Source organism: Chenopodium album, chromosome 25, assembly GCF_948465745.1.
Source record: "Chenopodium album chromosome 25, dcCheAlbu1.1, whole genome shotgun sequence".
Taxonomy (NCBI): domain Eukaryota; kingdom Viridiplantae; phylum Streptophyta; class Magnoliopsida; order Caryophyllales; family Amaranthaceae; genus Chenopodium; species Chenopodium album.
In genome coordinates this window covers 6,491,569-6,506,946 of record NC_137858.1, presented here as the reverse complement: position 1 = coordinate 6,506,946, position 15,378 = coordinate 6,491,569, and the positions used below count along the sequence as shown (strand labels likewise).

The 15,378-nt window shown below is 36.7% G+C and overlaps 2 protein-coding genes across 2 annotated transcripts; one reads left to right on the top strand and one right to left on the bottom strand.

Moving 5' to 3' along the window:
- Positions 1 to 476: 476 nt before the first annotated feature.
- On the top strand, positions 477 to 10,124 carry LOC145614592 (aspartate--tRNA ligase, chloroplastic/mitochondrial-like). Its single transcript, XM_081669651.1, has 15 exons — positions 477 to 953; positions 1,728 to 1,871; positions 2,271 to 2,380; positions 3,315 to 3,426; positions 4,868 to 4,939; positions 5,375 to 5,466; positions 5,666 to 5,786; positions 6,545 to 6,667; positions 6,781 to 6,976; positions 7,062 to 7,249; positions 7,342 to 7,413; positions 8,202 to 8,300; positions 8,379 to 8,459; positions 9,260 to 9,317; positions 9,447 to 10,124. The coding sequence occupies exons 1-15, from the start codon at positions 564 to 566 to the stop codon at positions 9,611 to 9,613; spliced, it is 2,025 nt and encodes a 674-aa protein (XP_081525777.1). The 5' UTR covers positions 477 to 563; the 3' UTR covers positions 9,614 to 10,124.
- A 175-nt stretch (positions 10,125 to 10,299) lies between these two features.
- LOC145614593 (ribose-phosphate pyrophosphokinase 1) lies at positions 10,300 to 15,199 on the bottom strand. The gene is made up of 9 exons (XM_081669652.1): positions 14,970 to 15,199; positions 14,670 to 14,864; positions 13,360 to 13,608; positions 12,796 to 12,939; positions 12,110 to 12,277; positions 11,748 to 11,817; positions 11,458 to 11,539; positions 11,068 to 11,227; positions 10,300 to 10,720 (listed from the first exon to the last, which is right to left on the bottom strand). The coding sequence occupies exons 1-9, from the start codon at positions 15,096 to 15,098 to the stop codon at positions 10,682 to 10,684; spliced, it is 1,236 nt and encodes a 411-aa protein (XP_081525778.1). The 5' UTR covers positions 15,099 to 15,199; the 3' UTR covers positions 10,300 to 10,681.
- Between the last annotated feature and the right edge of the window lie 179 nt (positions 15,200 to 15,378).

The following is a 15,378-nucleotide window of genomic DNA, read 5'->3' as shown; positions in this document are numbered from 1 at the left end:
CGGCTATCACTCACATTCACATATGATCTTCTATTATTTGCATACTACCCATTTGAACTATTCATTTAGTTATAAAAGCATACATGTATGTAAAATACTACCTCCGTTACACATTATTTGCAACGATTTGACATAAAGTAGAGATGGAAAATGTCTAATCGTTGCAAATAATATTTAACGGAGGTAGTAGTTGTGATGTTGTGGATACAAAATGGTGATTGAATTATTAGATGGACGGATAGATCCGAAAAAGTTTGAATGAAAATGTGCGATACAAGGCAAGTATGATTTCAAATCCACCACCTATTTACTGTTTATGACGGGTATGAATTTTGATATTCATATGACCATACCCATCTACATCGTACTCATACCCGCTTCAATCGAATGGATCCGGCATAAATCCATGAAAGTATACCCACATATCTAGCTATCACTAGTTCACTACTATCTTGGCTCGTAGAGTCGTAGGATTTGGTGCCCACGAAGTAAGTACCAAAATTTTGCTAAACTAGTCGAAGAAAAACCAATGCTCTCAAATTGACTGCTCAAAGCCTCAAACCATGGCTAAACTGCTAAGAACTCTCCCTATCTTCACCCTTCGTCCCAATGTCAAACCTTTCTTCTTCTTCCCCACAACTTCTACTCTTATCCCCTTTTCTCTCTCCTCCCTCAAATTCAATCCTTACCCTTTAATTTCTCACAGAACACACTGCAATTGTGCTAATGTATCAGCTACTTTACAAGGCACAGAACAGCAAACCCGGGTACCCGACCCGTTTCAACCATCAAAAGATACAAACTTGGAATGGGTTAATCGGACTGCTTTATGTGGGCATTTGGGTGAGGATGATGTGGGTAAACGGGTCACTCTTTGTGGGTGGGTCGCTCTTCATCGGGTTCATGGTGGAGTCACTTTTGTTAATCTTAGAGATCATTCTGGCATTGTTCAGGTATAATTTTTCAAAATTTTAATTTTTTGCTTATAATTTGGTGTAAATATGTGATATTATATGATATGTTGATCATGTATTACCTTGTTGTACAAAGGATCATGTTAATTTTTGTTATGTATTTTGTTGGGTGTTGTGAGGAGTGAATTCCATATGTAGGAGAATTATGGTGAATTGCTCTAGTATGTAATTTTAATTGTTAACTGATTACTGTGCATTCACCAATTTGAAGTGTGTGGAAGGATTCTCATTTTGAAGGATTTGAATTACATTCTTGTGCTAGTAGTGCTCCTTATTTATCTCTTTTCAAAGAGTTATGCTAGAGTCTTGTTCAGCTTAGGTGCGCCTAGTTGAACGACAATGTTGGTTGTTTAGGCTCTAGTTTTCGGTATTTTGGCCCCTGGTGGTGGACTTTTTGCCAATTTGGATTTATTGGTAGTTTTCTAGAACATAGGTAGTAAGCCTTAGTTAATTTTGTAATAAGATATGTTGTGATAATTTCTTTGTTGAGTAATGAGTGTGACTGTGTGAGTTATCACACCAAAGCCATCATCGATTAATTCGGGGCTGTAATTGCACTGTTTACTATATGCTTTTGTTTGTGCAAGAAACTTTCTTTTAATTGTCAGCTACTTTTTGTGCTTTAGTGAACCAAGGAGGGATTAAGTTTTCTTTCTAAATTTGAGAGTTGGTATGCATGCAAATTGATTCTGTTTTCCTTATTTTAAAATGAGTCTTATCTTGAAAGGAATGCTATTGGTTCTTTTTAAGCAGATTACAACACTTCCCAATGATTTCCCTGAGGCACATTCTTTGGTAAACAATGTGAGGCTCGAATATGTGATTGCTGTTGAAGGAGTAGTGCGTTTAAGACCAGGCGAAGCTGCTAATAAAAAGATGAAAACTGGAATGGTGGAGGTATGTTTATGTTGTTTGTGACTTTGTAAATAATCTTGTGCCTGAGGCTGTCATCCTCTTGAAACTAACGGTGTAATGAAAATTGCAATCCCTCAAAAATAAAATAAGGCCCTCACTCCTCAGTCCTCACTTGCCAGTTTGTCTATTGCCTGGAAGGCTTGAACTTTGGTAAACTTTTGAATGGAAATCAAATGACTTCTAGCAGATATTGGAACATTGTTGACTATGGAAAGTGATCAATGGGTACTTGTGCTCTCAAATGTACACGTAGAACACCATGCATTAATTATTTTTACTATATATACTCTTCATTTGAATGTCACAAGTTGTTTATCTTGCCAACTTCAAAAATCCAATTCATGTCCTCAATGCCGTCAATGGCACTATCGTTATTTGCAGGTTGCTGCAGAGCATGTCAAAGTTTTAAATTCTGTCAAGGCCAAATTGCCCTTTTTGGTTACTACTTCAGATGACGTGAAAGACTCTGTGAAGGAAGATATACGTTTAAGGTAGCTCTTTAGGATTTGATATTACTTTGATAGGATATTGTGGTAAATGAGAAGATCTTGATAGAGTCGGTACTCTGTGATTTTACCAAGCTGCTTTGTTTTAGTTGGCTGTTTGATTTTGCAACTTTAATGCCAAAAAAGTGAACATTGATTCTTGCTGAATGTCAGTTTTGAATGTCTACTCTATTCCATTCCTTCCCCCCCCCCCCCCCCCCCCGCGTATGAGTTTGATTGCTTATACCTGTTTGAACCTTTTGCAAGGTTAAATTTGTTACACAAAAACAGATACGAAGTATATAGTTATATACCATATGTTGTTCTAGTGAAGGTGAAATTGTTTATTGCTCATTTCACATTTCACTCCCCTTCTCTATGCATGACAATAATTAACTTATGTACAATTTAGAATTGTGTTCAGAAATAATGGGGAGAGCCTGTGGTGGAAATTGAATGCTGAGATGTTATAAACCCAACGATGTGTCTGCTGTACAGGACCTACCCTAACCATCACATTCTCCTAAACAATAGAAATAGTAAACCACAGATCACTGAAATTTGACTTAAAGATATTGCTGGTTTGTGGTTAGATAGCAATTTTTCTCCAGGGTGAGTCAATAGAGGGGAAAAAAAAAAGGAAAGAGAGAAGAGATAATTATTACGTTATCTGGAGTCCAATAATACCGCAGGATGATATTGAACATATTTTATTGAGTGATGTTAGATGGCTCAGATGTCTTTCTATTCACTTGTACAGATATGAGGGAGCCTTAGAGGTTATTTTAGGGTGGTATGAACTTACTTGTGATTCAAGACAGCCCTTGATTTTTGAAGACGAGAAATTCAGACCTAATAAACATATAAACATTTAACCTCTTCCTTTGTTTTCTGTTTTAATCAAGATGATCAATTCACTTATATAATTATGGTTTTCTAGATACCGGTGCTTAGATTTGCGTCGACATCAAATGAATTCAAACATACATTTGCGGCATAGAGTGATGAAACTCATAAGAAGATACCTGGAAGATGCACTTGGCTTTGTGGAGGTGTGTGCTTGCTGTCATTATTCATATCATAGGCTGTATCTTGCATTGTTAATTTCACTGATCAATCAATCAATCAATCAATCAAAGCCTTAGTCCCAAAAGTGGGGTCGGCTAACATGAACCAAATTTGATTATTCCGTGTAGTCATCAACATAAATCTTTCTCCTCCATCCCTTACGATCCAAAACTTCATCCTCACGTAAATCCATGCACTTCATATCCTTCCTCACTCCTTCCAACCAAGTCATCTTTGGTCTCCCTCTTCCTCGTTTAATCCCTCCATGGTCCCACTCTTCCACTCTTCGCACCGGTGCACCCTCGGGTCTCCGTCTTACATGTCCAAACCAACGCAGACGATTTTCCCTTAATTTATCTACAATGCCCGCCACACCTACTTTCTTGCGAATAACCTCATTTCTGATTCTATCTCTTAAAGTGTTTCCACACATCCACCTTAACATGCGCATTTCCGTAACCTCCATCTTTTTAATATGCTCTTTCTTAGAAGCCCAACATTCTGTACCATAGAGCAACACTGGTCTTATGGCAGTCCTGTAGAATTTTCCCTTCAACTTTAAGGGAATGCTGCGGTCGCATAGCACTCCCGTGGCCGCTCTCCATTTAAGCCACCCTGACTTAATCCTGTGGGTCACGTCTTGATCAATGTCACCATTCTTCTGGATGATCGACCCTAGGTACTTAAAACATTCACTCATGGTCAAATCCTTTCCATCCAAACTCACCACTTCATTGCTTGTCCCCCTCTGAGTGCCAAAACGACATACCAAATATTCAGTCTTACTCCGACTTAGCTTAAACCCTCTAGATTCCAACCTTTGCCTCCATTGCTCCAACTTGACATTAACCCCATCCTTAGTCTCATCCACCAAAACGATATCATCTGCGAACAGCATACACCATGGAACCTCATCTTGAATTGGTCTAGTTAATTCGTCTAGAACCGTTGCAAAAAGAAAAGGGCTTAATGCAGACCCTTGATGCAATCCGATTGTAATAGGGAAATCTTTTGTCAACCCTCCGCATGTCCTCACATTTGTTGACACATCCCGATACATATCCTTAACTAGGTCTACATACCTTCGTGGGATACCTTTCTTCAACATTGCCCACCAAAGTATCTCTCTTGGCACCTTGTCATATGCCTTCTCTAAATCAATAAAGACCATATGAAGATCTTTCTTCTTTACCCTATAAAACTCCATCAGTTGTCTTATCAAATGGATTGCCTCCATAGTAGATCTCCCAGGCATAAAACCAAATTGGTTATCTGAAATGCTTGTGCATGCCCTCAACCTTTGTTCAATCTCCCAGGCATAAAACCAAATTGGTTATCTGAAATGCTTGTGCATGCCCTCAACCAAATTGGTTATCTAAAACCAAATTGTTAATTTCACTGATGTTTACCTTATTTATTGGGCAGATTGAGACTCCAATGCTTTCTAGGTCTACCCCAGAGGGTGCTCGAGATTATTTAGTGCCTTCAAGAGTTCAGGTATTGGCTTCTTGTTTTTCTTCTCTGTTTCACCTTTAGTTATCTGATTTATTGTCTTGGACTAGTTTTAGACTATGATGTATTATCTACTTGTCTGTGACCTATTATTTGTAGAATTCTTGGCTCATCTGAAGTCAAAATTTGAGATGATGAGATCCTATTAAATGGTTGTAACATTTCTCAATGAATTTGTTCTACACCCCTGTGTTATAGTTTGGTATGTAATACATTGATAGGTGGACAATCCCCAGGAGAAACTTATTAATGTTAGTATCAACATGTTTATGCTCTTCTGATATGTCCAATGCGAGAAACTGAAAATACAAACATATCAGATATGAAAGTAAATGGACCTAGTTAAGCAACTTTTATCCTGTACTTCGGTTGCATAATTTATCTTGTACCTCTTAAACTCACCCATATTCATGTATGAAGCCAGGAATGTTTTATGCTTTGCCTCAAAGTCCTCAGTTATTCAAGCAAATGCTAATGGTTTCAGGCTTTGACAGATATTATCAAGTAGCAAGGTAAATACAGTTCTTGACTCCGGATCTGTTACGAATTCCAGTCTTTCCAAATCTTGCATATCCTCCCCTCTCTCCTAAAAAATAAAAAGAAACATATATTGCAAAAAGAGAGGGGCATACTGAACTAGAAGATAGCTTGTTACTGAATAAGACTATATTATGAACTAATTTAGGAGATACTTTCTGGTTTCTCTTGCAGATGCTTTCGGGATGAGGATCTGAGAGCTGACAGGCAGCCTGAGTTCACCCAACTAGATATGGAACTGGCATTTACGCCTTTAGAAGAGATGCTAAAGCTAAATGAAGATTTGATCAGGAAGGTCTGTATGTTGATAAACTAATAATAGATCTAAAGGCTAATATCTGAAGCAAATATTTGAAATTGTTGACGAAGTAATACAAGTAATGTGCACAACTCCATGCTTTCATTGTAAATGAATTAAATTATTTGCTCTCTCTCTCTCTCTCTCTCTCTCTCTCTCTCTCTCTCTCTCCCCTCACGTATTACTACACTGTCATCTGCTCATGATAAACCCTCAAATGTTAGAATCGGAAAGATGTAAATGCTGAGTAGTTTAGGAGTTATTTTTAAGAATATAGGCAAGTTGATTATGCTAGAAATTCTGATATGTTATCTTTCAAATTCTCTCTTCATAGGCAGAGTGGAATGTTTCATGTTCTCTTCATGTCTAAGTTGGTTTATGGTCCAAATGTTTATCTTTACTCTCAAATTCTCTCAAGGTGTAATGTAGCTAAGCTGCTTGTGTATGCCTTCTATATTTCATGGTTTACCTTTTTGCAATTGCATATTAAGATATTTCTATGTTGCTTCTTTTGTTTCACTAGATCGCTTTAATTTTAATGTTTCGTTTGGTGTGGGGGGGGGGGGGGGGGTTTCTAGGGGGAGATAGTAAATCTTGATCCCTTGGGTGTGGTGAATAATAGGCTACTTCTTGCAAATTGTGCCCATCAACAATATTGAAGATTTCTTTTTTCATGCTTTGTGATCTGATTGTTGTTTGAAGGTTGCAGTTTCCTAAGATATTTAAGTATTTGACTGAGCTTTTAATGTCTTTAGGTTTTCCGGGAGATTCAAGGCATTGAGCTTCCCGACCCTTTCCCCAGGCTTACTTATGCTGAAGCAATGAACCGATATGGATCAGACAGACCAGATCTTCGTTTTGGTCTTGAGCTAAGAAACGTAAGATTTTCTACTCAGTTGAAACTAAATTGTTGGTCATCCACAGATATACCGTTCACTTCACTGGAAGTTAATTGCAACAGTTGATTAAGTAAAAGCTTTTCTTGATGTAGGTCTCTGATATATTTTCTGGGTCTACATTCAAAATTTTTGAAGATGCATTGGCTAGTGGGGGTGTGGTAAAGGCATTATGTGTACCCGCAGCTGCAAGTGTTTATTCTAACACAGCACTGAAGAAGGGTGATATCTACAAGGAAGCATTCAAATCTGGGGCCAAAGGTTTGCCTTTTCTGAAGGTCACAAGTGATGGTACGTTTGTATATATTTTTTTTTATTATTAGTTTACATATTTCAACTTTAAGAGTTTAGACTTAACAATTTTGTGGTTCTTCAGGGGAGCTTGAAGGAATTCCTGCTTTAGCGTCAAGTTTGAATCAACAAAATAAAGAAAAACTATTGAGTCTTTGCTCTGCTCAATCTGGTGATCTTATCTTGTTTGCTGTGGGTATGGAGAAGTCAGTGAACAAAACTCTTGATCGACTAAGGTTATATGTGGCACATGAATTGGGTATGGCCGACCATGTAAGTTTTGCGTGTTATTTTACTCATTATGATTGAATTTTGTGATGTCCTTCTATATCAATTCTTCACTTGCTTTTTTCTCTCCGCCTCAGTCCAAGCATTCAATTCTTTGGGTGACTGATTTCCCGATGTTTGAGTGGAACGATGATGAACAGAGGCTTGAGGTTTGTTACAGTATCATATTTTCTCTCTTCTATTCTGCTCAGAATGATGGTGGTTTTTCTTTGTTATAATACAAATTGCACTATGGTCATTCGAAATTACATTCTTTGTTAGTGATCTATATTCCTCATTTTGTGACAAGTTCCTGATGTTTTGGCAAAGGCTTCCAATACAAGTACTTCATTTGGCATCTGATTAACTCTTTTATTTTATTTGTATTTTTATTTTTTTTTTATTTCTGGCAGTTACATTTGAGTAGGTTATGAGTTGTCACATTTTGAATACTAATGCATTCAGTAAGAAGGTTGCTGGTGTAGTAGCAAACTTTTTGTGGAGTATTTCATAGCTGCTATCCTGCCTCCTGGATTCTAGCTGTTTCCTGTAAAACAATTATATCACAATGGAACTGTTTGGGTAATGCTAAACATTTAGGAGGATATGGAGTATGTTCCCAAAGAACAACTAAATGTGACAACTAGCATCAATTCAAGGGGTTCTGCTGAGTGAAAATTCTTATTGTTCCATTATTATGGGTCACTCACTTGCCACCTGTTTCCTTCCAATCTTTGTGGTAATTTAGAATTTGAAAAAATATCATCATGCCTAAGTCATTACAAAATAAAAAGAATTTTACAAGTTCAATACCATTTCACTCTGGTAGTACCTTTGCTGTTGATGGTCTGGTCTCTGGTATGAGAGGAGAGGAAAGAACCACCTTCTATCTTACTAGTCTTTTTGTGCTCCGTGGTATTTCAGATGCATATGTTTTTATGAATGTACTTGTTTGCAGGCTTTGCATCATCCCTTTACTGCTCCAAACCCTGAAGACATTGAGGATTTATCCTCTGCACGAGCTTTGGCATATGACATGGTTTACAATGGAGTAGAGGTGCGCTTTCTATTCTATCATTACGTACTTTCTGGTAATTTTACCATTGATAGGAGTATTTTTACCCCATTTTTTCAGATTGGCGGAGGAAGTTTAAGAATATATAAGCGAGAGGTGCAAGAAAAGGTTCTGGATATTGTAGGCATCTCATCAGAACAAGTACGTGTCTGCCACTGTTATTAAATTGGATTTAACTATCTTTAAAGGACTTCCAGCAGTGATTTATTTTTTCGATAGTTTGTGGATGCTCCTTTTGTTTTTGGATTTGATCATGATATCTACTTTAAATCTTTTTAATAAGACTCCCGACACTGTTGTCAATTGTCACAGAAGCCTGTAGAAAATAATAATAGTTTCAGCATCATTGTCTTTCTGTTCCGCTATGATAAAATTTATCCTTTAAAGTTGTTCCATTGTGAACTGTACTCGTGGTCTGCTTCCGTCTATCAACTCCAGAAAGAAGTTCCCTCAAAATAAATAATAAAAAATAAAATCCAGAAAGATGTTGAGGTCGACACCCATACTTATAATGTAAACTGGTAACCATCATAAAATACAAATACGGAAGTATGTAACTAAGTAGCAACTTTTCCTGGTTTACATGGAGTGTTGTTTTTATCAGATTCTTTGGAAGGGAAAGATTCGAAATCAACAATTAGAAAAGTTCCTGAATGTGGTAGATTAAATTATGACTACACGAATATTATGACTACCTTTTTTTATTAGTGTTTCTTTGAAACCAGCATGAGTTTGTTGATACATCCAACTAAATCTTTTTGTTTACTAGTTCTTCCTTAGTAAATGGGCTAGTCTCTTTCTCCTAGAGGGGGAAAACATTTCACTTTTATTTGATTCCAAAATTCTGTATGCAAGTGAATTTTTAAAAACAAAAGACACATTTTCTTTGTGATTTAAAGTAATAATATCAAGTACTGTATCAATTTTCTCATGATCCACAGGCTGAAGCAAAATTTGGCTATCTTTTGGAGGCTTTCGACATGGGCGCTCCTCCACATGGTTTGTATAACTTCCTCAAAATATTGTAGATTCAATTCTTGTTTTAACAGTACAAAGGCTAAATTCTGTGTTGCGTCTTGCTGGTTATTTGTTTTCTTCAAAGTACTTAATATCTTGTTTGAAATGCAGGAGGCATAGCCTATGGCCTGGATAGGCTAGTGATGCTGTTGGCTGGAGCAAATTCTATCAGAGATGTGATTGCTTTTCCAAAGACCTCCACTGCTCAGTGTGCCCTTACGAAAGCGCCTTCTGAAGTAGATCCTCAGCAGCTCAAAGACCTTGTTATTTCAACATAGTACTACAGTGACTAGTGCCCTGTTCAATTTTGTTCGTCAAGAGGGAGCACAGCCATTTTATAGTATGCGATCAATGTGGTAGCTGGATCTCGTATGGTAGTGCAATAGCAAATTATTTGCCAAGGTTTATACCATTATACCTGGTGATAGAGAAAGTATCCCGACCTGGAATTATTTTTCAAAAATTTTACTGTTCAATTTGTTATTTTTTTCTTCTCTTCCCCTATATTCTTTTGTGGCTGAGAGAGGCAGGCTTTAAAACCAATTTGGACAACGAGTATTTGTGATCAATCAGTTTTAGCGGAATAATTGAGGTCAAATGGTGAAGGTTGTTCGGAGTTAATATAATGTACTTGTATATGTTAATAGATTTAGGATGGATTGTTAGACTTTGCAGCAGTCTGCAGATTTTTATGTACATTAGTTTTCAGGGATATTATACTTTTTTTTTTTTTTTTTTTTTGTTTTTTTACATAAGCAAGACTGGCAGGTAAAATTATTCTCAATCTCATTGGCATGTATTACTGGTTATGTATTGGCGGTGTCTTACTAAATGATGCTTAAACACTCCTAGAACACTGTTACACACTGAGGTACTAGTCTGTCTATAAAACTATACTGATGCAGCACAATGCCATGAAAATATGCTGCAGCAAATTGAATTAAAACACAAATGCATTGTCTCATAGTAAAAAGAATTGCTTTAGTTATACAACATCCAAAGATATAATCTGTACATACAAAACTCCAAGGAGCACCTGGAAGCGAGCAAAATGCAAACACAATACTAAGTACTAACCAGCAACTGCCTTACAGTTATAGGTGTGGGTGAGCTCCCAAAAAAACAGGGAGAAAAGGTAAATTCTATAAAGTTCCTGGTGAATATCTCACTAATTCTTGCATCACATGGATAACGAGTACTCACAATTGTATTACAAGCTTTACAACTGCACATGGAAGGGAGAGTGCGATAGAAAAGGGGCCCTTGAATGCTTGATCAATACAGTAGGCATATTACATTAATTTTGAGTTGCAAGATGTGGTGAGAGCTATTAATCCGAGAACGCATTAATCAATCCCCAAGCTCGAGTAAGGTTCAAATCCAACCTGAAAACCAAGGCCAGTGAGCAAAGGCATAGAATATCTTTTTCACAAGCTATTCCAAAATCAAACAAAAAATAGAAAACATAGAAAGTCAACATTCAAGGTAGATTGTTTTTTGTAACCTTCATTGCAGTATGTAAAGGCATCAGAAAAATTTACAAACAATAAGCAATCTTCATGGTGGATTCATAAATTGTCCAAGACAGTACATCAGTACCAACCTTGAGGTATACTTTATACAAGACACCATAGTGATCACAAAAAAAATAAGTGAATATATTGTGCTACTGCTGCTATAATGAGACATATACAACAATTTACACAGTAATTTACTGAAATATACTACTCACTGAACAGTCATCATGTACGCGCCAAATGGTCTCGCCCAAAAGGTTTGCAACTGACAATATCGTAAGCTGAGGGAAGTAATTTTTCTCCAAGACGGGAATTGTATTTGTGATTATTACTTCTTGAAACAAACCACTGGATAACCTCTCAATTGCAGGGGGGCTGCACACGTGAAACCAACAAAGATTTATAAGGCCTCAATCAAAAACTCAACACCCGGATCAATGGTCACCAGAAGGAGCAGTACTCATTTCATATAAAATTAAATGGAATTAAATAAATACATAAATACCACATATCAGTAACATAGATTCAGCCACCAGACAAAAGTTTGTAATTCCTGTCAATGGTTTTACAAATAGAGTTTATAAGCTATGTGCCAATGCATTTACCTGAAGACAGCATGTGTACTACAAGCATAGACTTCCCTAGCTCCTTCTTGGTGCAAGAGGGCTGCTCCTTTGGAAATTGTACCTATAAGCCACATCAAGAGGAAAATTTTAATTCCAAACTCTAATGCCAATTTTTATCATTGATGGGGCAGAGGTCTAAGTAGGTGCAATTAGACATGGTCAGTCCACATAAGCCTCAATAAGAGAGTACCAACAGAAAAACAAATTATGCAATGTCTTCGCTTACCAAGATCTAAGAAATTAGAATTATAATAAACAGAAGAACTAACCAGCTGTGTCTATCATATCATCCACCATAACAGCCACTTTTCCCTTTACATCACCGATCAAATTCATTACCTGCAAAGCTTTCAGAATATTACGAGGGGCAAAAGTAGATGCTTATACAAAGTCAATAGCAGTAGAATGTGACTGCATCATTACTACTCATTATTCCATTAAATTTTAGTTCTTAACTCCAACTGCAAATTGATCACAGGCTTTTCTAGTTGTACTAATAAAGCAAGTCAATTAACTTAGCCCAAGACCAACATGATGTTAGTACTGAAATTTCCATCCCTCGATTCCCCTTTCACCAAAACAGATATTTCTCCCAAGGTTCAGATGAAGAAAAATGGCCACAAAGATTTACCTCCGCAACATTGTGCCCATGGCGCCTCTTATCCACTATGGCAAGAGGTGCATCAGATAACTTCTTTGCAAAAGCACGAGCTCTGGCGACTCCACCAACATCTGGCGAAACGACAACTAAATCATCCGAGCATATGGTCTTGCTTGCCAGGTAATCAAGAATCACAGGCTGGTAGAGCACAATTAGAGAAGCAATTAGTGTTTATAATGTTTTGTTGACAATTTTATATTGGTTTTGGGTACTCCCCAATTTTAAAGAGTGGTAAATCTGTGATTCATTCATATATTGTAATGCTTACATCCTATAATTAACTTCCTAGGGAACCCACCCCCCACCCCCCACCCCCCACCCCCCCCCCCCCCCCCCCCCCAAAACACACACACACACAGAATACAGCACCTTTCCCTGTCTTGATTCCAATATAACAAATTTATCAAGATCCACTACTAAATTTTTCATTCTACTTGTAACAAATTTTCTTAAGCTACATGCCTTCCCCCCACAGGTGGAAAGTTAAGTTTGGGATGAAGTGATATCGTTTAATAAATTTATAAAGTAATTTGGGATCTGCCATTTTACTAGACAGATGATCTCTAACAAATTTTGCCCAATTCACATACACCCCACTTCCCTCCTACTCAGGAAGGGAAAAAAAGGAAATACTCAATGAGGCACACACATCTTACCTGACCATATACATGATCTACCGGTATATCAAAATAGCCCATTGACTGCCCAGAATGAAGATCACAAGCAAGGACTCGATTGGCACCTGCTTCTGTTATCAGATTGGCGACAAGTTTGGCAGCTATCGATTCACGCCCTTGAGTCTGAATTAGAGAAATACAGAAATGTTATGTAATGCAAACAGAAATAGAGAAGTGTAGACGTATAATGTAATGCAAGCAGTAAAAAAAATATTAGGTCAAAATGGATCTGAAATTTTAAGTATCATGATTAGCAGCACTTTGACAATAATCCAACAAGACACAAGAATTGTAGCATAGATCAGGAGCTCATTGTGAGAGCAATACTTTTGTGATGAGCAGGACCTGAACCACAGCTACAAAAATCTAATTTTAACAATACAAGAAAAGAACAGAATCTTTTTTTTCTTTGTCAAATACATAAGATGATTTTCGACTATTCATTATTGCCCATTTTTTCCATAAGGTTAACTAAGTTTATGGTCCTTTTAGTCCAATAAACAAGGATGAATTTCTAACTGCTCATAAGATTAGGTAACTTACCTTTCGATCAGCTCTAGCATATCCAAAATAAGGTATAACTGCAGTGATATTTTTGGCTGATGCTCTTCGGCAAGCATCAATCATTATCAAAAGTTCCATAAGATTCTCATTAGCAGGTGGACATGTGGGTTGAACAAGAAAGACATCACAACCTCTGACGCTCTCTTGCAATTGAACATAAATCTCACCATCAGCAAATCGTTTAATTTTTATTTTCCCAAGCTGAAGACCCATGTAACATGCAATTTCCTGTTGAGAAAAACAGTCTGTCATCAAGATTTGCTTCAAAATCATAAAATATGGAAAAAAAATGATATATAGAAGGCAGCTGAGTACACATATATAAAACAAAAGGAAGAAAGGGGCATTCTGTTCATAACAGTGTTGGTCCTGTTAGACCTACTAGGACTAATTTGGTAACAAACACAAATCCTAGTACAGATCGGGAGAGGGGTTCATATGTATGCAGCCTAACTGAGCAATCCTGACCAGTAGACTAGCCCTCCACTGTTAAGGAATTGATTAGTAAGTTGTTCTTGGAAACGAATACCTATAACATTCTCCTAGGTAGACAAGTGTATAGATTAGTGTGTTTTCATTTAAATTTCAACATTTCATAAAACACATTTTGGCATAATTTTTTTACTTTATCTTGACAAAGAACTTCCAGTCAACCCAAACAAACCCAAATAGTCCAAATTCTATAAATTCATTGGTAACCACATGTATGCTTGAATCAGATTTCCACCTTACACAACTACACAAGCCTGCTCCCCTTGCCTTGAAACTCCTCTACTTGAAAAAATGAGAGCAAAAATCTAAAACTAAAGCATATTCAATCCATTTGATTATAAAGATTGACACAGCTATATTCGAACCAACACACACTTACAAGCCAAGAAATCAAACAAATTGACCCCCTCAATTGCAAAATCAAAATCTATAGATTTGATCAAAATAGCAATCAGTGAAACACTAAGTTTGATTAAGCAAATATACTCGCTCAGTTCAACTTTACTAGTAACTTTTTGAATATATGCTTTTAATCATATCAACTACCATTAAACTATATAAGCTATGAATAATCAAACATTGATCCTAATCATCTTATAGATCACATAAAATCAATTGGAGATAAATAATAGTGAAAAAAGGGAGTATTAAACACATAAAGCTAATGGGTTAATGCTATATTATTGGCTAAACATTCATTCAACATCTTCATCAGTCTAATTCAAGAAATAAACCCAAATATTAATTCAGCATCATCATTCTTGAAGTAAACTAGAAGTGAAATGTAACCAAATTACCTGAGCAAGAGCAGGATTCGCGGTACCGGAGAAAATCCGAAGCCGGGTATCATTCCGATTGAAAGTACTATCCAAATTGGTGGAAGCCATAAAAGAAGGGAATGATTGCTGCTCCACTCCAGAAGTACGGGAATAGAGGGAAGAAGAGGGTTTCCCATTCTCCACCACTCTCAATTGCTCGGCCAAATCACATTTCTGCAAACAATAATCAAAACCCAGAAATTAAATTACAGATAAATACAAGAAAGTACAAGAAATGATTCAAAAAGGGAAAGAAAATGGGAAGAAATGAAGAATTACAATGGAGTTTCGAGCTGGGAATTTGGGAGAAGGTGAATTAAAGAAGGGTTTTGAAGGGGTTTGTGAGAGAGGGAGGAAAGAAGAGGAAGTTGTAGGACATGGACATGGGCATCTTAGTAAAGACGCCATTGTTGTTTAGAGAGAGAAAGAGAGAGAGAGAGTAGGGTTTTACGTGGCAAAAAATGTAGTCAATTTTTATTTCTGCGACTTTGGATTGGGAGGTTAATCATTTACTCTCCAAAAAAAAAAAAAAAAAAATAAATAAATAAAAAGAGGAAAATGGTATGAGGCAAATCTTTGATTGTTATCCTAAATGAAATTATCCTAAAGTGGATAGAACAAAGTTATTATCTTTTGGATTAGGTGAGAATTTCAATATTTTTGTCTTAATCAAATAGAATGTTTATCA

What these genes read in the sequence shown, in the direction of transcription:
- LOC145614592 (XM_081669651.1), top strand. Translation starts at nt 564, where the DNA reads ATGGCTAAACTGCTAAGAACTCTCCCTATCTTCACCCTTCGTCCCAAT. An exon ending in TGAAAACTGGAATGGTGGAG is followed by an intron (nt 1,872 to 2,270) that starts GTATGTTTATGT and finishes CGTTATTTGCAG; the next exon opens with GTTGCTGCAGAGCATGTCAA. An exon ending in TCTGAAGGTCACAAGTGATG is followed by an intron (nt 6,977 to 7,061) that starts GTACGTTTGTAT and finishes GTGGTTCTTCAG; the next exon opens with GGGAGCTTGAAGGAATTCCT.
- LOC145614593 (XM_081669652.1), bottom strand. Translation starts at nt 15,098, where the DNA reads ATGGCGTCTTTACTAAGATGCCCATGTCCATGTCCTACAACTTCCTCT. An exon ending in TAGATCATGTATATGGTCAG is followed by an intron (nt 12,278 to 12,795) that starts GTAAGATGTGTG and finishes GTGCTCTACCAG; the next exon opens with CCTGTGATTCTTGATTACCT. An exon ending in AGTACACATGCTGTCTTCAG is followed by an intron (nt 11,228 to 11,457) that starts GTAAATGCATTG and finishes TCACGTGTGCAG; the next exon opens with CCCCCCTGCAATTGAGAGGT.